The 20,788-nt window shown below is 62.2% G+C and overlaps 2 protein-coding genes across 2 annotated transcripts; both read left to right on the top strand.

The window, feature by feature from the left end:
• The first annotated feature begins 677 nt into the window (after nt 1–677).
• VPS72 (vacuolar protein sorting 72 homolog) lies at nt 678–9,086 on the top strand. Its single transcript, XM_066209108.1, has 6 exons — nt 678–803; nt 1,319–1,471; nt 1,561–1,672; nt 2,219–2,398; nt 4,044–4,185; nt 6,616–9,086. The coding sequence occupies exons 1-6, from the start codon at nt 687–689 to the stop codon at nt 6,998–7,000; spliced, it is 1,089 nt and encodes a 362-aa protein (XP_066065205.1). The 5' UTR covers nt 678–686; the 3' UTR covers nt 7,001–9,086.
• A 95-nt stretch (nt 9,087–9,181) lies between these two features.
• On the top strand, nt 9,182–20,541 carry LOC136305798 (tropomodulin-4-like). The gene is made up of 10 exons (XM_066209109.1): nt 9,182–10,633; nt 11,711–11,845; nt 11,932–12,088; nt 12,953–13,075; nt 14,479–14,568; nt 14,972–15,102; nt 15,787–15,894; nt 16,907–17,050; nt 19,576–19,720; nt 20,456–20,541. The coding sequence occupies exons 1-10, from the start codon at nt 10,448–10,450 to the stop codon at nt 20,476–20,478; spliced, it is 1,242 nt and encodes a 413-aa protein (XP_066065206.1). The 5' UTR covers nt 9,182–10,447; the 3' UTR covers nt 20,479–20,541.
• The last annotated feature ends 247 nt before the right edge of the window (nt 20,542–20,788 follow it).

The raw sequence follows: 20,788 nt of genomic DNA, 5'->3' as shown, positions 1-20,788 counted from the left end.
CGCCTCTTTCCGTCCACCCCGCCCACTCCACCCTAAAACGCGCCCCCTCCGTGCGTTGCCCCACCAATCACGTGTGGCCACGCCCCGTTTAATGCTAAACCGCGCCCCATTTGGCGCTGAGCCCCGCCCCTCCCGGCGCGCCCCACGCGGCCGCGGGCGATGGGGGGAGCGGGGGCCACGCGGGCGGGCCCGCACGGCGCATGCGCAGCTCGGCTCCACCGCCCCCCCTGTTCTCCCCTCCCCGTTCGGATTCGCCCCCGGGGGGTCACGTGATGGTGGGTGATGTCACGTTGATCAGTGACGTCATACGAGCACATAAAATGACGTCACGACGCAGCCTCCTTAGGCGCCACATTCCCCAATCAGTGACGTCATGGGACACGCGTGTGGTCACCCTGTGATATCACAGAGCGCACACGTCCCCATCTCGCGATGTCACACTGCAGGCTGTCATTGCTGCCTCTGCCCTATGACGTCACAGAGCACACACTCGACCCGTGATGTCACAGAGAACCCACACCCCATCCCATGACATCACCCCACGCAATGACGTCACCCCGCACGTCCCCCCATTTCCCGCGCGGTGTCGCCCTCCCTCTCCCCATCGATCGCTCTGCGCTCGCTCCCTCTCCCCTCCCCGGGGGCGGTGCGGGCGGTCCCGGCAGGCGGCTCAGCCGAGCGCCGAGATGAGCCTGGCCGAGGGCCGCGCCCCGCGGAGAACGGCCGGGAATCGCCTCTCGGGGCTGCTGCAGGCCGAGGAGGAGGACGAGTTCTACCAGACCACCTACGGCGGCTTCAACGAGGCGAGCGGCACCGGCACGGAGCGGCGGGAGGCGCCGCGGAGCCGGCGGGGAGCGGGGCGAGCCCGGCGGGGACGGGCCCGGCGCTCTGAGGGGGCGGGAGGGCAGTGGCGGGAAAACGTGAGGGGAAGGCGGCGGTGAGGGAGATGGGGGTCCCCCAGTGGGGGTTTCCTGGGAATCTGGGGATGTCCGGGGAATGTGGAGATATCCAGGGATGAGGTTTTCGGCATCCGTGGGGATCCCCCGGTCGATCCGTCCCTGTGCGATCCCGCAGGAATCTGGCGACCAGGAGCGCCAGGGCGATCCCTCGGTGGGAGCGCACGCTTCCCGCTGCCGCATTCCCGACGCTCCCGCAGGGATTTAGGGAAAACCGGCACCAGCGGCGTCCCTCGGGCCGCTTCCGCGGGTGTCAATCGCTGAATCCCACAGGAGCCTGGAGACAACGAGCAGCGCGCGGATCCCTCACGGGGGTTCCCGTACTCCCAGCATCATTGCCAACATTCCCGCCGTTCCCACAGGAATCCGGGGACGACGAGTACCGCGGGGAGCACTCGGACAGCGATGACGAGGTGGACTCGGACTTCGACATCGACGAGGGCGACGAGCCGGGCTCGGAGCAGGACGAGGCCGAGCCCCGGCGCCGCCGCCGCGTCCTCACCAAGGCGTACCGGGTACCGGCCATTCCCGGGGAGGGGGGAAAAACACAACGGGAAAAGCCGGAGGTTTGGGAAGGGGGGTTTTAACCCTCTGTGTCCCGCAGGAGCCGCTCAAGAGCCTGCGGGCCAAGAAGGCCGAGGGCGCGCGGGGAGGAGGCCAGAGGAGCAGGGAGGTGAAATCCGCGCCCTTGGAGCTGCAGGAGGATGTGGGAGACAGTGAGTGTGCGCTGGGCGCGGGCGGGGAGCGGGGCCGGGGGATCCCCGCTGGGAACGGGATCCTTGCCCGGGGCTCCTGCCGCTCCGGGGGCTGGGAAAGGGATCTCAGGGGATCTCCTGGTGATCCCAGCTGGAAATGGGATCCTCTCACGGAGCTCCTGCCGCTCCGGGGGCTGCGAACGGGATCCCTGGGGATCTGTGGGTGATCCCAGCTGGAAATGGGATCCTCTCACGGAGCTCCTGCCGCTCTGGGGGCTGGGAAAGGGATCCCTGGGGATCTGTGGGTGATCCCCGCTGGAAATGGGATCCCATGGCAGGACTCCCGGTGCTCCAGGGCGGGGATCCCTGGGGATCTCAAGGATCTCCCGGTGATCCCAGCTGGAAATGGGATCCCATGGCAGGACCCCCAGTGCTCCAGGGTCGGGATCCCTGGGGATCTCAGGGATCTCCTGGTGATCCCAGCTGGAAATGGGATGCCACGGCAGGAGCCCCGGTGCTCCAGGGCCGGGATCCCTGGGATCTCGGGGTGATCCGTTCCCGTCGCAGGCCGGAAGCACATGCGGCAGTCCACCACGGAGCACACGCGGCAGACGTTCCTGCGGCTCCAGGAGCGCCAGGTGCAATCCAAGAGGAAAAAGGGAGGCCCCAACTACGAGCGGCCCCTGACCCAGGAGGAGCTGCTGGAGGAGGCCAAGATCACCGAGGAGATCAACCTGCGCTCCCTGGGTCAGCCGGGGTGGGATGCCGGGATAATGGGATACTGGGATAATGGGATAATGGGATACTGGGATACTGGGAATGGGATAGTGGGAATGGGAATGGGATAATGGGATACTGGGAATGGGATAGTGGGAATGGGATACTGGGATAATGGGATACTGGGAATGGGATAGTGGGAATGGGAATGGGATAATGGGATACTGGGATAATGGGATAATGGGAATGGGATACTGGGATAATGGGATACTGGGAATGGGATAATGGGACAGGGCCAAGATCACCGAGGAGATCAACCTGCGCTCCCTGGGTCAGCCGGGGTGGGATGCCGGGATAATGGGATACTGGGATACTGGGATAATGGGAATGGGATACTGGGATAATGGGATAATGGGATACTGGGATAATGGGATAATGGGATACTGGGAATGGGATAATGGGACAGGGCCAAGATCACCAAGGAGATCAACCTGCGCTCCCTGGGTCAGCCGGGGTGGGATGCCGGGATAATGGGATACTGGGATAATGGGATACTGGGATAATGGGATAATGGGACAGGGCCAAGATCACCGAGGAGATCAACCTGCGCTCCCTGGGTCAGCCGGGGTGGGGTGCCGGGATAATGGGATACTGGGATACTGGGATAATGGGAATGGGATACTGGGATAATGGGATAATGGGATGATGGGATAATGGGATACTGGGATAATGGGATAATGGGATACTGGGAATGGGATAATGGGACAGGGCCAAGATCACCAAGGAGATCAACCTGCGCTCCCTGGGTCAGCCGGGGTGGGATGCCGGGATAATGGGATACTGGGATAATGGGATACTGGGATAATGGGATACTGGGATAATGGGATACTGGGATGATGGGATACTGGGATGATGGGATACTGGGATAATGGGATAATGGGATAGTGGGAATGGGAATGGGATAATGGGATACTGGGAATGGGATACTGGGAATGGGGCTGGGACAGGGCCAAGATCACCGAGGAGATCAACCTGCGCTTCCTGGGTCAGCCGGGGTGGGATGCCGGGATAATGGGATAATGGGATACTGGGATAATGGGATACTGGGATAATGTGATAGTGGGACAGGGCCAAGATCACCGAGGAGATCAACCTGCGCTCCCTGGGTCAGCCGGGGTGGGATGCCGGGATAATGGGATAATGGGATACTGGGATAATGGGATACTGGGATAATGTGATAGTGGGACAGGGCCAAGATCACCGAGGAGATCAACCTGCGCTTCCTGGGTCAGCCGGGGTGGGATGCCGGGATAATGGGATACTGGGATAAGGGGATAATGGGATAACGGGATACTCGGATAATGGGATACTGGGAATGGGATAGTGGGAATGGGATAGTGGGACAGGGCCAAGATCACCGAGGAGATCAACCTGCGCTCCCTGGGTCAGCCGGGGTGGGATGCCGGGATAATGGGATACTGGGATAATGGGATAATGGGATACTGGGATAATGGGAATGGGATAATGGGATACTGGGATAATGGGATAGTGGGGATGGGGCAGGGACCCCAGGAGTGGCACAGGGAGCCCGAGGTCCGGCCTGGCACCCTGTAACGTCACCCTGCTGGCGTGGGCCGTTCCCTGACCCCCTTCCCACTCCCGCTCCCGCCCCCAGAGAACTACGAGCGGCTGGAGGCCGACAAGAAGAAGCAGGTGCAGAAGAAGAGGAAGATCGTGGGCCCCGTGATCCGTTACTGGTCCCTGACCATGCCCCTGCTGCCCGAGCCCGGCCGCGACGACCCCGTGGACGTCGAGGGGTGAGCGCCCACAGTCCCCGATCCTGACCCTGCAGTGCTCCGCAGGGCTGGGCAGCTCCCAGATCCCAAAATCCCGGGTTTGGGGGGTGGATTTGGGTGTTGAATCCTGACCACAGGGCCTGGGCAGCTCCCAGATCCCAAAATCCCGGGTTTGGGGGGTGGATTTGGGTGTTGAATCCTGACCACAGGGCCTGGGCAGCTCCCAGATCCCAAAATCCCGGGTTTGGGGGGTGGATTTGGGTGTTGAATCCTGACCAGAGGGATTGGACAGCTCCCAGATCCCAAAATCCCGGGTTTGGGGAGTGGATTTGGGTGTTGAATCCCGACCAGAGGGATCGGGCAGCTCCCAGATCCCAAAATTCCGGGTTTGGGGGTTGGATTTGGGTGTTGAATCCCGACCAGAGGGCCTGGGCAGCTCCCAGATCCCAAAATCCCGGGTTTGGGGGTGGATTTGGGTGTTGAATCCCGACCAGAGGGATTGGACAGCTCCCAGATCCCAAAATTCCAGGTTTGGGGGTTGGATTTGGGTGTTGAATCCCGACCACAGGGCCTGGGCAGCTCCCAGATCCCAAAATTCCGGGTTTGGGGGTGGATTTGGGTGTTGAATCCCGACCACAGGGCCTGGGCAGCTCCCAGATCCCAAAATCCCGGGTTTGGGGGGTGGATTTGGGTGTTGAATCCCGACCACAGGGCCTGGGCAGCTCCCAGATCCCAAAATCCCGGGTTTGGGGGTGGATTTGGGTGTTGAATCCCGACAACAGAGCCTGGGCAGCTCCCAGATCCCAAAATTCCGGGTTTGGGGGTGGATTTGGGTGTTGAATCCCGACCAGAGGGATTGGACAGCTCCCAGATCCCAAAATTCCGGGTTTGGGGGGTGGATTTGGGTGTTGAATCCCGACCAGAGGGATCGGGCTGCTCCCAGATCCCAAAATTCTGGGTTTGGGGGGTGGATTTGGGTGTTGAATCCCGACCACAGGGCCTGGGCAGCTCCCAGATCCCAAAATTCCGGGTTTGGGGAGTGGATTTGGGTGTTGAATCCCGACCACAGGGCCTGGGCAGCTCCCAGATCCCAAAATTCCGGGTTTGGGGAGTGGATTTGGGTGTTGAATCCCGACCAGAGGGCTTGGACAGCTCCCAGATCCCAAAATCCCGGGTTTGGGGAGTGGATTTGGGTGTTGAATCCCGACCAGAGGGATTGGACAGCTCCCAGATCCCAAAATCCCGGGTTTGGGGGGTGGATTTGGGTGTTGAATCCCGACCACAGGGCCTGGGCAGCTCCCAGATCCCAAAATTCCGGGTTTGGGGGTGGATTTGGGTGTTGAATCCCGACCACAGGGCCTGGGCAGCTCCCAGATCCCAAAATTCCGGGTTTGGGGGTTGGATTTGGGTGTTGAATCCCGACCACAGAGCCTGGGCAGCTCCCAGATCCCAAAATTCCGGTTTGGGGGTGGATTTGGGTGTTGAATCCCGACCAGAGGGATCGGACAGCTCCCAGATCCCAAAATTCCGGGTTTGGGGGGTGGATTTGGGCGCTGAATCCCGACCTGGGGCTGTCCCTTGGTTCTGTCCTGGCTTGGAGAGGGAAAAGCACTGTGGAGCCCCAAATCCTGTGGGAAAAGAAGGGTTTGGTACCAACTTGGGGCTCCCAAACCCCACGGGGAAAAGCAAATTTTGAGGCCCCAAACCGCACTGGAATCCCAGTTTTTAGCCAACACCCCAAACCCCAAATCCCCCATTGGTGTCACACTTTTCGAGGCCCCAAACCCCACTGCAATAATCCCAATTCTCGAGCCAACACCCCAAATCCTCCATTGCAGAATCACTTTTGAGGCCCCAAACCCCACTGCAATAATCCCAATTCTCGAGCCAACACCCCAAATCCCCATTGCAGAATCACTTTTGAGGCCCCAAACCCCACTGGAATAATCCCAATTCTTGAGCACCACCCCAACACCCCAATCCCCATTGCAGAATCACTTTTGAGGCCCCAAACCCCACTGGAATCCCAATTCTCGAGCCAATACCCCAAACCCCAACATCCCAACCCCCCATTGCTGAATCACTTCGGAGATCCCAAATCCTCCATTGCAGAATCACTTTTGAGGCCCCAAACCCCACTGCAATCCCAATTCTCGAGCCAATACCCCAAATCCCCCATTGCAGAATCACTTTCGAGGCCCAAACCCCACTGCAATCCCAATTCTCGAGCCAATACCCCAAATCCCCCATTGCAGAATCACTTTCGAGGCCCCAAACCCCACTGCAATCCCAATTCTCGAGCCAACACCCCAATCCCCCATTGCAGAATCACTTTTGAAGCCCCAAACCCCACTGCAATCCCGATTTTTCAGCCGCCACCCCAAACCCCTTATCTCCCCCGGCTGCGTTCCCCCACCCCACCCCACCCCGTGACTCCCACCCTCGTTCCAGGCTGGACCCCGACTCCCACCCCACCGCCACCAGCACCACCAGCTCCCCGTTCCCCCCGGCGAAATGCTCGCGCACCTTCATCTCCTTCAGCGACGACGCCACCTTCGAGCGCTGCTTCCCCAAATCCAAACCGCCGCGGCTGCCGGTGCGGGAGCTGTGCCCCGTCACCCACAAACCGGCGCTCTACCGCGACCCCATCACCGACATCCCCTACTCCAACGCCCGGGCCTTCCGCATCATCCGCGAGGCCTACAGGAAATACATCACCGCCCACGGGCTGCCCAGCGCCGCCGCCGCCGCCGCCATGGCGGGGGGCACCGAGAGCGCCGGGGCCAGGCCGGGCAGGCAGAAAATCGTCATCAAACAGAGCGTGCCCAGCGCCTGAAATCCGGGCGTTTCCCAGATTATGGGGTGTTGGGATATTGCGGTTGACGGAGGTGACGGTTGTGGCGAGAGGCGCCCGTCGAGAGCGGCGTAAAATCGTCATCAAACCAGGTGTTCCCGGTGCCTGAAACCCTGGGATTGGGGGATGTTGGGGTGTTGGGATTCGGGGATATTGGGGTGTTGGGATATTGGGATTTGGTAGCTTTGGGATTTGGGAGTATTGGGATTTCAGTGTTTGAGAGATGGGATTGTCTGGAGCGATGGTTTTGTTGAGTGGCGCCCGTCGAGAGCGGCGCAAAATCATCATCAAACCAAGTGTTCCAGTGCCTGAAACCCTGGGATTGGGGGATATTGGGGTATTGGGAGACTGGGATTTAGGGGTGTTGGGATATTGGGATTTGGAAGTATTGGGATATTGGGATTTCAGAGTTTGGGAGATGGGATGATCCGCAGCGATGGTTGTGGTGAGCGGCGCCTGTCGAGAGCAGCGCAGAATCGTCATCAAACCAAGTGTTCCCAGTGCCTGAAACTCTGGGATTGGGGAATATTGGGGCGCCAGGATATTGGGATTTGGGATTTTAGGGTGTTGGGATTTGGGAGTATTGGGGTATTGGGATATTGGGATTTCAGTGTTTGAGAGATGGGATTGTCTGGAGCGATGGTTTTGTTGAGCAGCGCCCGTCGAGAGCGGCGCAAAATCGTCATCAAACCAAGTGTTCCCAGTGCCTGAAACCCTGGGATTGGGGGATGTTGGGGTGTTGGGATATTGGGATTTGGAAGTATTGGAATATTGGGATTTCAGAGTTTGAGAGATGGGATTGTCTGGAGCGATGGTTTTGTTGAGCAGCGCCCGTCGAGAGCGGCGCAAAATCGTCATCAAACCAAGTGTTCCCAGTGCCTGAAACCCTGGGATTGGGGGATGTTGGGGTGTTGGGATATTGGGATTTGGAAGTATTGGAATATTGGGATTTCAGAGTTTGAGAGATGGGATTGTCTGGAGCGATGGTTTTGTTGAGCGGCGCCCGTCGAGAGCGGCACAGAATCGTCATCAAACCAAGTGTTCCCAGTGCCTGAAACCCTGGGATTGGGGGATGTTGGGGTGTTGGGATTCAGGGATATTGGGGTGTTGGGATATTGGGATTTGGAAGTATTGGGATATTGGGATTTCAGAGTTTGGGAGATGGGATGATCCGCAGCGATGGTTGTGGTGAGCAGCGCCTGTCGAGAGCAGCGCAGAATCGTCATCAAACCAAGTGTTCCCAGTGCCTGAAACTCTGGGATTGGGGGATATTGGGGCGCCAGGATATTGGGATTTGGGATTTTAGGGTGTTGGGATTTGGGAGTATTGGGGTATTGGGATATTGGGATTTCAGTGTTTGAGAGATGGGATCGTCTGGAGCGATGGTTTTGTTGAGCGGCGCCCGTCGAGAGCGGCGCAAAATCGTCATCAAACCAGGTGTTCCCAGTGCCAGAAACCCTGGGATTGGGGGATATTGGGGCGCCAGGATATTGGGATTTGGGATTTGGGGATGTTGGGATTTAGGGATTCAGTGGTGTCGGGATGTTGAGGTGTTGAGGTCGTCAGCAGCGATGGGTTTATTGAGGGACTCCTGCCCAGGACACCAAAAAATCGTCATCAAGTGACCCCAGTGCCTGAAATCCCGGGATTTGGGGTATCGGGGTGCCAGGATATTGGGATTTGGGATACTGGGGTATTGGGGTTTGGGATTTAGGGATATGGGATCACCCAGAGTGGGGTTTTTTTGGGGGGGGGTCACTTTTCACCAGGGGTGTTGGTGGAGGGAATAAAGTGGAGTTGGGGGTTGGTTTGTGTGGGGTAGTGGGAAATCCTACAGAATTGTGGGGTGGGATCCCCCTTTTCCAGGAGATCCTACAGAAATATGGGGCGGAAGCCCCTTTTCCTGGGAAATCCTATAGAAAATACAGGGTGGGATCCCCTTTTCCTGGGAAATCCTGCAGAAAACACGGGGTGGGATCCCTTTTTTCCCAGGAAACCCTACAATAAACAAAGCTCGTGAACCCTTGATTTTCCAGGAGACCCTACAATAAACGAACGGTTGATGGCATCTCTTTTTCCCAGAAAATCCCAAAATAGAGTTTTAGGGATCCCCTTTTCCGGAAGACCCCACAAAATTCGCTCCCAGCTCCCCCAAACCCCATTTGGATTTATAGGATCGGGGAAGGATCCGCTGTCCCTTTCCCCCAGCGGTTTTTAGGGTCAGATAATTTTAGGATTAACAGGATCGGGGAAGAATCCACTCTCCCTTTTCCCGGTGGTTTTTGGGGTCGGATTTATGGGATTTGGGAAGGATCCACACCCTTTTTCCCGGCGGGTTTTGGGGTCAGACAATTTTAGGATTAACAGGATCGGGGAAGGATCCGCCATCCCTTTCCCCCGGCGGTTTTTGGGGTCGGATTTATGGGATTTGGGAAGGATCTGCTCCCTTCCACCGGCGGGTTCTAGGGTCAGACAGTTTTAGGATTAACAGGACCGGGGCAGGATCCGCCGTCCCTTCCCCAGGCGGGTTTTAGGGTCGGACAATTTTAGGATTAACAGGACCGGGGAAGGATCCTCTCCCTTTTCCTGGCGGGTTTTGGGGTCGGAGCCTTGCAGGGTTTACAGGACCGGGGCAGGATCCGCCGTCCCTTCCCGCGGCGGTTTTTAGGGTCAGACAATTTTAGGATTAACAGGACCGGGGCAGGATCCGCCGTCCCTTTCCCCCAGAGGTTTTAGGGTCAGACAGTTTTAGGATTAACAGGACCGGGGCAGGATCCGCCGTCCCTTCCCCCGGCGGGTTTTAGGGTCAGACAATTTTAGGATTAACAGGACCGGGGCAGGATCCGCCGTCCCTTCCCCCGGCGGGTTTTAGGGTCAGACAGTTTTAGGATTAACAGGACCGGGGCAGGATCCACCGTCCCTTTCCCCCAGAGGTTTTAGGGTCAGACAGTTTTAGGATTAACAGGACCGGGGCAGGATCCGCCGTCCCTTTCCCCGGCGGGTTTTAGGGTCAGACAGTTTTAGGATTAACAGGACCGGGGCAGGATCCGCCGTCCCTTCCCGCGGCGGTTTTTAGGGTCAGACAATTTTAGGATTAACAGGACCGGGGCAGGATCCGCCGTCCCTTCCCCCGGCGGGTTTTAGGGTCAGACAATTTTAGGATTAACAGGACCGGGGCAGGATCCGCCGTCCCTTCTCCCGGCGGTTTTTAGGGTCAGACAATTTTAGGATTAACAGGACCGGGGCAGGATCCGCCGTCCCTTTCCCCCGGCGGGTTTTAGGGTCAGACAATTTTAGGATTAACAGGACCGGGGCAGGATCCGCCGTCCCTTTCCCCCGGCGGTTTTGGGGCCGGGGCGGGGCCCCCCGTTCCCGATAAGGGCCGGGACACGCGATCCGCCCCTCCCGGCCCGATAAAGCGCTGATCTCATGCCCCGCGCGGCCCCACAGCTTTGGGATCGGCCCCGGCTTTTGGGATCGCCCTTAGGATCGGCCCCGGGCGCTCCGGGATCGGCGCCGGGAATCCGGGATCGCCGTGAGGATCGCCGTGAGGATCGCTCGCGGGATCAGCGTCGGCGTTTTGGGATCGGGCCCCGCTTTTGGGATCGGCCCCAGGTACGGCCCCGCGATGTCCCCAAGGGGGTGGTGGCGGTGTCACCTCCCCCTCCCTCCCTTCCCGCCGTAAAGATTTGGGGATTTTTGGGATCCCGGAGCCGCTTCCCAAAGGAATTCCCACGCTCCGAGGGGGGTGGGGCGGGGCAGGTGTGTCCCCACCCCCCGCCTTGGGGACACGGCCGGTGGCGTTTGTGGGGTGGCGACATCTGGGGACACGGCCGGTGGCGTTTGTGGGGTGGCGACATTTGGGGACACCGCGGTTTGTCACCTCCGGGGGGTGCCGGGAATTGGGGGGGGCCGGAGCGGGGTGTGACCCTGGGAGGTGACAAAGGTTGGGGACAATTTTTGGCGTGTGCTCGGTGTCCCCAAGCGCTGTCCCGGCAGAGGGTGGCACGGTGTCCCCAAGGGGTGGCACGGAGTTCCCCGCGTGTCCCCACGTGTCCCCACTGTCCTGCGCTGTCCCAGCGGTGCCACCCTGCTGTCCTCCCGTGTCCCCACGTGTCCCCACTGTCCCAGCATTGTCACCCCGCTGTCCCCCCGTGTCCCGCGGTGTCCCCTCGCTGTCCCCCGCGTATCCCCCCCGTGTCCCAGCGGTGCCCCCAGCAGTGCCACCCCACTGGCCCCTCGCTGTCCCCCCGTGTCCCCACGTGTCCCCGCTGTCCCAGCAGTGCCACCGCGCTGTCCCCTCGCTGTCTCCCCGTGTCCCCGCTGTCCCCCCGCTGTCCCCCCGTGTCCCCGCTGTCCCCCCGCTGTCCCCTCGCTGTCCCGGCGGTGACACGGCGCTGTCCCCCCGCTGTCCCCGCCGTGTCCCCGCTGTCCCCCCGCTGTCCCGGCGGTGACACGGCGCTGTCCCCCCGCTGTCCCCGCCGTGTCCCCGCTGTCCCCCCGCTGTCCCCCCGCTGTCCCCGCCGTGTCCCCGCTGTCCCCCCGCTGTCCCCCCGTGTCCCCGCTGTCCCCCCGCTGTCCCCTCGCTGTCCCGGCGGTGACACGGCGCTGTCCCCCCGCTGTCCCCCCGTGTCCCCGCTGTCCCCCCGCTGTCCCCTCGCTGTCCCGGCGGTGACACGGCGCTGTCCCCAGGTCCCCGCGGCCATGACGCCGTACCGCCAGGAGCTGGAGAAGTACCGCGACATCGACGAGGACAAGATCCTGCGGGAGCTGTCCCCGGAGGAGCTGGCGCAGCTGGACGCCGAGCTGGCCGAGATGGACCCCGAGGTGGGCACGGCGACCCCGGGGAGGGGACGGGACAGCCCCGGGGAGGGGGGACAGCCCCGCCGAGGTGACGCGGGCCTTGTCCCCAGAACGTGCTGCTGCCCGCCGGGCTGCGACAGCGGGACCAGACGCAGAAGAGCCCCACGGGCCCCCTGGACAGGGAGGCGCTGCTGCAGCACCTGGAGCGGCAGGCGCTGGAGGCCGAGGAGCGCCACGACCTCGTGCCCTTCACCGGCGAGAAGAAAGGTCTGGGGACGGCGGGGACAGCCTGGGGACAGCCTGGGGACAGCGTGGGGACAGTGGGGACAGCGTGGGGACAGCGTGGGGACACTGAGGGACACAGCCAGGGGACGCTGAGGGGCACAGGGATGTGCTCCTGCAGCACCTGGAGAGGCAGCAGGTGGAGGTGCCAGGACCTCGTACCCTTCACCGGGGAGAAGAAAGGTCTGGGGACAGCGGGGACAGCATGGGGACAGTGGGGACAGCGTGGGGACAGCAGAGACAGCGTGGGGACAGCGTGGACAGCGTGGGGACAGCAGAGACAGCGTGGGGACAGTGGGGACAGCGTGGGGACAGCATTGAGGGGGACAGGGACACTTCCTGCAGCACGGCCAGGGAGCACCAGGACCTTGTGCCGTTCACTGGGGAGAAAAAAGGTCTGGGGACAGCGGGGACAGCGTGGGGACAGCGTGGGAACAGGCTGGGGACACTGAGGGGACACTGAGGGGACACTGAGGGGACACTGAGGGGACAGGGCCCTCAGGCTCGGGTATATTTAGCTCGGCCTCGCCAGCGGCTCGGGTGTCCTGGGCGAGCTGGGCCCCCGCCAGCCCCGGGCACGGCCACCAGCCCTGGCAGTGTCACCAGCCCTGGCAGTGTCACCACCCCTGACAGTGTCACCCCCCCGGCAGTGCCACCTCTGACAGTGTCACCAGCCCTGGCAGTGTCACCACCCCCGGCAGTGCTGCCCCTGGTAGTGCCACCAAAGCCGTTTGTCCCCATGCCCAGTGTCCCCATGCCCAGTGTCCCCATGTCCCCGTGTGTCCCCAGGGAAGCCGTGTGTCCCCATGTCCCCATGCCCAGTGTCCCCATGTCCCCGTGTGTCCCCAGGGAAGCCGTTTGTCCCCAAGGAGGTGGCCCCGGCGCTGCCGGGGGAGGAGCAGGTGACGCTGGAGCCGGAGCTGGAGGAGGCGCTGGCCAACGCCACCGACGCCGAGATGTGTGACATCGCCGGTGGGTGGGACAGGGATGGGGACAGGGATGGGGACAGGGATGGGATGTGTGACATCAACGGTGGGTCTGAGGGGACTGGGATTGGGAATGGGGACAGGGATGGGCTTGGAATGGGGGTGGGATTTGTAAAGGATGGGATGGGATGGGATCTCACGGGATCAGGACGGGATTTCCATGGGGTGGGATTTCCATGGAGTGTGATGGGATGGGATCTCATGGGATCAGGACGGGATTTCCATGGGATCAGGACGAGATGGGGTGGGTTGGGGTGGGATTTCCATGGGATTGGGATGGGAACGATGCCAGGCTCTGCGCAGGCCGGGATCCGCGCGGGGCCGGGATCGGCAGCTGGAGCGGCCTCGGCCCGGGGTAACGCTGTCCCTGGGGCAGCCGCGTGTCACCTGAGTGTCACACGCCTGTCACACACACCGCTGCCACACCTGAGTGTCACAGCGTGTCACACCTGAGTGTCAGACACACCCCTGCCACACCTGAGTGTCACAGCGTGTCACACCTGAGTGTCACACACACCGCTGCCACACCTGAGTGTCACAGCGTGTCACACCTGAGTGTCACACACACCGCTGCCACACCTGAGTGTCACAGCGTGCCACACCTGAGTGTCACAGCGTGTCACACCTGAGTGTCACACACACCCCTGCCACACCTGAGTGTCACAGCGTGTCACACCTGAGTGTCAGACACACCCCTGCCACACCTGAGTGTCACAGCGTGTCACACCTGAGTGTCACACACACCCCTGCCACACCTGAGTGTCACAGCGTGTCACACCTGAGTGTCACATACACCCCTGCCACACCTGAGTGTCACAGCGTGTCACACCTGAGTGTCACACACACCGCTGCCACACCTGAGTGTCACAGCGTGTCACACCTGAGTGTCAGACACACCCCTGCCACACCTGAGTGTCACAGCGTGTCACACCTGAGTGTCACACACACCCCTGCCACACCTGAGTGTCACAGCGTGTCACACCTGAGTGTCACACACACCCCTGCCACACCTGAGTGTCACAGCGTGTCACACCTGAGTGTCACACACACCCCTGCCACACCTGAGTGTCACAGCGTGTCACACCTGAGTGTCACACACACCGCTGCCACACCTGAGTGTCACAGCGTGTCACACCTGAGTGTCACACACGTCCCTGTGTCACACCTGAGTGTCACCCACCTTGTCCTGCAGTGTCACACTTGGTCCCCTCTCAAAGCAGCCCTGACCCCACCCTCAGGCCCAGTGCCACCACCCCGAGGGGACAGCGGGGTCCTGCGCCCCCTGCGACCCCCGGTGTCCCCGATGTCCCCGATGTCACCCCGTGTCCCCGATGTCCCCGGTGTCCCCGATGTCCCCGGTGTCCCCGATGTCACCCCGTGTCCCCACAGCCATCCTGGGCATGTACACGCTGATGAGTAACAAGCAGTACTACGACGCCATCTGCAGCGGGAACATCTGCAACACCGAGGGCATCAACAGTGAGTGACGGGGACACGGGGGACAGGGGACAGGGGGACACAGGGGACACTGGGGACACAGGGGACAGGGGGACACAGGGGACACTGGGGACACAGGGGACACAGGGGACACAGGGGACACTGGGGACAGGGGACAGGGGACACGGGACACAGGGGACAGGGGGACACAGGGGACAGGGGGACATGGGACACGGGACAGGGCATCAACAGTGAGTGACGAAGGGGCAGGGACAAAGGGACACGGGACAGGGACAGGGGACAGGGGGACAAATGGCTGTCCCCACGGTGTCCCCATGTCCCCACGGTGTCCCCTCGGTGTCCCCTCGGTGTCCCCGTGTCCCCACGGTGTCCCCATGTCCCCACGGTGTCCCCTCGGTGTCCCCGTGTCCCCGTGGTGTCCCAGGCGTGGTGCAGCCGGACCGGTACCGGCCGGTGCCGGACGAGCCGCCCAACCCCACGGACGTGGCCGAGACGCTGCAGCGGCTGCAGGACAACGACCCCGGCCTGCAGGACGTCAACCTCAACAACATCAAGGTGAGCCCACGGGCACTGTCCCCAGCGTGTCCCCGAGCTGTCCCCGAGCTGTCCCCGAGCTGTCCCCAGGGGTCCTGGGTAACCCCAGCATGTCCCCAAGGTGTCCCCGAGGGTCCTCAGGGGGCCTGGGTAACCCTGAGGTGTCCCCAGCGTGTCCCCAAGGTGTCCCCAGTGTGTCCCCAGGGGTCCTGGGTAACCCCAGCGTGTCCCCAAGGTGTCCCTAGGGGTCCTGGGTAACCCTGGGGTGTCCCCAGTGTGTCCCCAAGGTGTCCCCAGTGTGTCCCCAAGGTGTCCCCAGGGGTCCTGGGTAACCCTGAGGTGTCCCCAGTGTGTCCCCAAGGTGTCCCCAGGGGTCCTGGGTAACCCTGAGGTGTCCCCAGTGTGTCCCCGAGGTGTCCCCAGCGTGTCCCTGAGGGTCCCCAGCATGTCCCCAGGGGTCCTGGGTAACCCCAGTGTGTCCCCAGCGTGTCCCCGAGGTGTCCCCAGGGGTCCTGGGTAACCCTGGGGTGTCCCCAAGGTGTCCCCAGTGGGTCCCCGAGGTGTCCCCAGGGGTCCCCAGATGGTGTCAGGGTGGTGGGTCCCATCCAAGGTGTCCCCAGGCGGGTGGTCCCTGTCCCCAAGGTGTCCCCAGGGCGACAGCTCCCCCCCCAGCCCCGCGGTGACCCCGTGTCCCCGTGTCCCCAGGACGTCCCGGTCCCCACGCTCGAGGCCATCTGCCAGGCCATCCAGGCCAACACGCACGTGCGCAGCCTCAGCCTGGTGGCCACGCGCAGCAACGACCTCGTGGCCAACGTGAGTCCCCACGCGTCCCCAGGTGTCCCCGCGTGGGCTGGGGACGCTCCCTGCCCGTGTCCCCCGTGTCCCCACCCCGTGCCGGGCCCCGCACCCCCGGGACACCAAGGGTGGTGTCCCCACGGTGCCACGCTGGTGACGCCGGTGTCACCCCGGTGTCCCCAGGCGGTGACAGTGGTGTCCCTTTGGTGTCACCCTGGTGTCCCCAGGCGGTGGCAGTGGTGTCACCCCGGTGTCCCCAGGCGGTGGCAGTGGTGTCCCTTTGGTGTCACCTTGGTGTCCCCAGGCGGTGGCAGTGGTGTCACCGTGGTGTCCCCAGGCGGTGGCAGTGGTGTCACTCTGGTGTCCCCAGGCGGTGGCAGTGGTGTCCCTTTGGTGTCACCCCGGTGTCCCCAGGCGGTGACAGTGGTGTCCCTTCGGTGTCACCCTGGTGTCCCCAGGCGGCGACAGTGGTGTCCCTTTGGTGTCACCCTGGTGTCCCCAGGCGGTGGCAGTGGTGTCACCCTGGTGTCCCCAGGCGGTGGCAGTGGTGTCACTCTGGTGTCCCCAGGCGGTGGCAGTGGTGTCCCTTTGGTGTCACCCCGGTGTCCCCAGGCGGTGACAGTGGTGTCCCTTCGGTGTCACCCTGGTGTCCCCAGGCGGTGGCAGTGGTGTCACTCTGGTGTCCCCAGGCGGTGACAGTGGTGTCCCTTTGGTGTCACCCTGGTGTCCCCAGGCGGTGACAGTGGTGTCCCTTTGGTGTCACCCTGGTGTCCCCAGGCGGTGACAGTGGTGTCACCCTGGTGTCCCCAGGCGGTGGCAGTGGTGTCCCTTTGGTGTCACCCCGGTGTCCCCAGGCGGTGACAGTGGTGTCACTCTGGTGTCCCCAGGCGGTGGCAGTGGTGTCCCTTTGGTGTCACCCCGGTGTCCCCAGGCGGTGACAGTGGTGTCACCCTGGTGTCCCCAGGCGGTGGCAGTGGTGTCACCGTGGTGTCCCCAGGCGGTGACAGTGGTGTCACCCTGGTGTCCCCAGGCGGTGGCCGAGATGCTGGAGCAGAACCGGAGCCTGCAGAGCCTCAACCTGGAGTCCAACTTCATCACCAGCGCCGGGATGATGAGAGTGCTGGGGGCCGTGGGGCAGTGCCCCTCGCTGACCGAGCTCAGAGTGGACAACCAGGTGACACGGACGGGGACAATGACAATGACAATGACAATGAGAGTGCTGGGGGCCGTGGGGCAGTGCCCCTCGCTGACCGAGCTCAGAGTGGACAACCAGGTGACACGGACGGGGACAATGACAATGACAATGACAATGAGAGTGCTGGGGGCCGTGGGGCAGTGCCCCTCGCTGACCGAGCTCAGAGTGGACAACCAGGTGACACGGACGGGGACAATGACAATGACAATGACAATGAGAGTGCTGGGGGCCGTGGGGCAGTGCCCCTCGCTGACCGAGCTCAGAGTGGACAACCAGGTGACACGGACGGGGACAATGACAATGACAATGACAATGACAATGAGAGTGCTGGGGGCCGTGGGGCAGTGCCCCTCGCTGACCGAGCTCAGAGTGGACAACCAGGTGACACGGACGGGGACAATGACAATGACAATGACAATGACAATGAGAGTGCTGGGGGCCGTGGGGCAGTGCCCCTCGCTGACCGAGCTCAGGGTGGACAACCAGGTGACACGGACGGGGACAATGACAATGACAATGACAATGAGAGTGCTGGGGGCCGTGGGGCAGTGCCCCTCGCTGACCGAGCTCAGAGTGGACAACCAGGTGACACGGACGGGGACAATGACAATGACAATGACAATGAGAGTGCTGGGGGCCGTGGGGCAGTGCCCCTCGCTGACCGAGCTCAGAGTGGACAACCAGGTGACACGGACGGGGACAATGACAATGACAATGACAATGAGAGTGCTGGGGGCCGTGGGGCAGTGCCCCTCGCTGACCGAGCTCAGAGTGGACAACCAGGTGACACGGACGGGGACAATGACAATGACAATGACAATGAGAGTGCTGGGGGCCGTGGGGCAGTGCCCCTCGCTGACCGAGCTCAGGGTGGACAACCAGGTGACACGGACGGGGACAATGACAATGACAATGACAATGAGAGTGCTGGGGGCCGTGGGGCAGTGCCCCTCGCTGACCGAGCTCAGAGTGGACAACCAGGTGACACGGACGGGGACAATGACAATGACAATGAGAGTGCTGGGGGCCGTGGGGCAGTGCCCCTCGCTGACCGAGCTCAGGGTGGACAACCAGGTGACACGGACGGGGACAATGACAATGACAATGAGAGTGCTGGGGGCCGTGGGGCAGTGCCCCTCGCTGACCGAGCTCAGAGTGGACAACCAGGTGACACGGACGGGGACAACGACAATGACAATGAGAGTGCTGGGGGCCGTGGGGCAGTGCCCCTCGCTGACCGAGCTCAGGGTGGACAACCAGGTGACACGGACGGGGACAATGACAATGACAATGACAATGAGAGTGCTGGGGGCCGTGGGGCAGTGCCCCTCGCTGACCGAGCTCAGAGTGGACAACCAGGTGACACGGACGGGGACAATGACAATGACAATGACAATGAGAGTGCTGGGGGCCGTGGGGCAGTGCCCCTCGCTGACCGAGCTCAGGGTGGACAACCAGGTGACACGGACGGGGACAATGACAATGAGAGTGCTGGGGGCCGTGGGGCAGTGCCCCTCGCTGACCGAGCTCAGGGTGGACAACCAGGTGACACGGACGGGGACAATGACAATGACAATGAGAGTGCTGGGGGCCGTGGGGCAGTGCCCCTCGCTGACCGAGCTCAGGGTGGACAACCAGGTGACACGGACGGGGACAATGACAATGAGAGTGCTGGGGGCCGTGGGGCAGTGCCCCTCGCTGACCGAGCTCAGGGTGGACAACCAGGTGACACGGACGGGGACAATGACAATGACAATGACAATGAGAGTGCTGGGGGCCGTGGGGCAGTGCCCCTCGCTGACCGAGCTCAGAGTGGACAACCAGGTGACACGGACGGGGACAATGACAATGACAATGACAATGAGAGTGCTGGGGGCCGTGGGGCAGTGCCCCTCGCTGACCGAGCTCAGGGTGGACAACCAGGTGACACGGACGGGGACAATGACAATGACAATGAGAGTGCTGGGGGCCGTGGGGCAGTGCCCCTCGCTGACCGAGCTCAGAGTGGACAACCAGGTGACACGGACGGGGACAATGACAATGACAATGACAATGAGAGTGCTGGGGGCCGTGGGGCAGTGCCCCTCGCTGACCGAGCTCAGAGTGGACAACCAGGTGACACGGACGGGGACAATGACAATGACAATGACAATGAGAGTGCTGGGGGCCGTGGGGCAGTGCCCCTCGCTGACCGAGCTCAGAGTGGACAACCAGGTGACACGGACGGGGACAGGGACAGGGACAGGGATGGGGACAGGGACGGGGACGGGGACACGGACAGGCGGGACACTGGGGGACACCAGGGGTGGTGACAATGACAATGACAGTGTGTCCCATGTCCCCTGCGCAGTGCCAGCGCCTCGGGGACACGGTGGAGATGGCCATGGCGGCCACCCTGGAGCGCTGCCCGTCCCTGCTGGGGGGTGACAATGACAATCACAATGACAATGACGATGACAGTGACGATGACATTGACAATGACGATGACGGTGTCCCCTGCGCAGTGCCAGCGCCTCGGGGACACGGTGGAGATGGCCATGGCGGCCACCCTGGAGCGCTGCCCGTCCCTGCTGCGCCTCGGTTACACCTTCACCCTGCAGGGCCCGCGGGCGCGCGCCGCCGCCGCCCTCACCCGCAACAACGAGCTCCGTGAGTGTCCCCAGCGTCACCGAGGGCCACCTGGGGTCACCCGGGGTCACCTGGGGTCACCTGGGGTCACCGAGGGTCACCTGGGGTCACCTGGGGTAACTGAGGGTCACTGAAGGTCCCCAGGGCCACCAAGGGTCACTGAGGGTCACCTGGGGTCACCAGGGGTCACCGAGGGTCACTGAGGGTCACCATGGGTCACCTGGGGTAACTGAGGGTCACTGAAGGTCCCCAGGGCCACCAAGGGTCACTGAGGGTCACCTGGGGTCACCAGGGGTCACCGAGGGTCCCCAAGGGTCACCAAGGGTCACCGAGGGTCACCTGGGGTCCTCAAGGGTCACTGAGGGTCACCTGGGGTCACTGAGGGTCCCCAAGGGTCACCTGGGGTAACTGAAGGTCACTGAGGGCCACCGAGGGTGCCCAAAGGTCCCCAAGTGTCCCCAAAGGTCACCAGGTGTCACCAGGGGGGGATTTGGGGTCCCAGAGCTGAACCCACCTTAAAAGGAGCTCCGTGAGTGTCCCCGAGGGTCCCCAAGGGTCACCTGGGGTCACCGAGTGTCCCCAAAGGTCACCAGGTGTCACCAGGGGGGGATTTGGGGTCCCAGGTTTGTCCCATCCGCTCTGAGGAGCTCCGGGAGTGTCCCCAGGTGTCCCCAAGGGGTCACCAGGTGTCCCCAAGTGTCCCCTGGGAGGAATTTGGGGTCCCAGCTGTGTCCCCCCCCTTTTCTCTGCCCCCAGGTCGCCAACAGAAGAAATCCTAAAAGTTCCCCCCGTGCCCACCCCGAGCTCAGGAACTGATGGAAATAAACTGGAAAGATGGCAGAAAACCCTGGATGTGGGGTTCCTTTGGGAATTTGGGGGTGGGGATTTGGGGTTCCTTTGGGAATTTGGGGGTGGGGATTTGGGGTTCCTTTGGGAATTTGGGGGTGGGGATTTGGGGTTCCTTTGGGAATTTGGGGGTGGGGATTTGGGGTTCCTTTGGGAATTTGGGGGGTGGGGATTTGGGGTTCCTTTGGGAATTTGGGGGTTTGGGGGTGGGGATTTGGGGTTCCTTTGGGAATTTGGGGGTTT

This window comes from Chamaea fasciata, unplaced genomic scaffold, assembly GCF_029207755.1.
Source record: "Chamaea fasciata isolate MVZ Bird 193981 ecotype frontalis unplaced genomic scaffold, bChaFas1.0.hap1 SCAF_663, whole genome shotgun sequence".
Taxonomy (NCBI): domain Eukaryota; kingdom Metazoa; phylum Chordata; class Aves; order Passeriformes; family Sylviidae; genus Chamaea; species Chamaea fasciata.
This window is presented reverse-complemented; position numbering and strand designations above follow the sequence as displayed.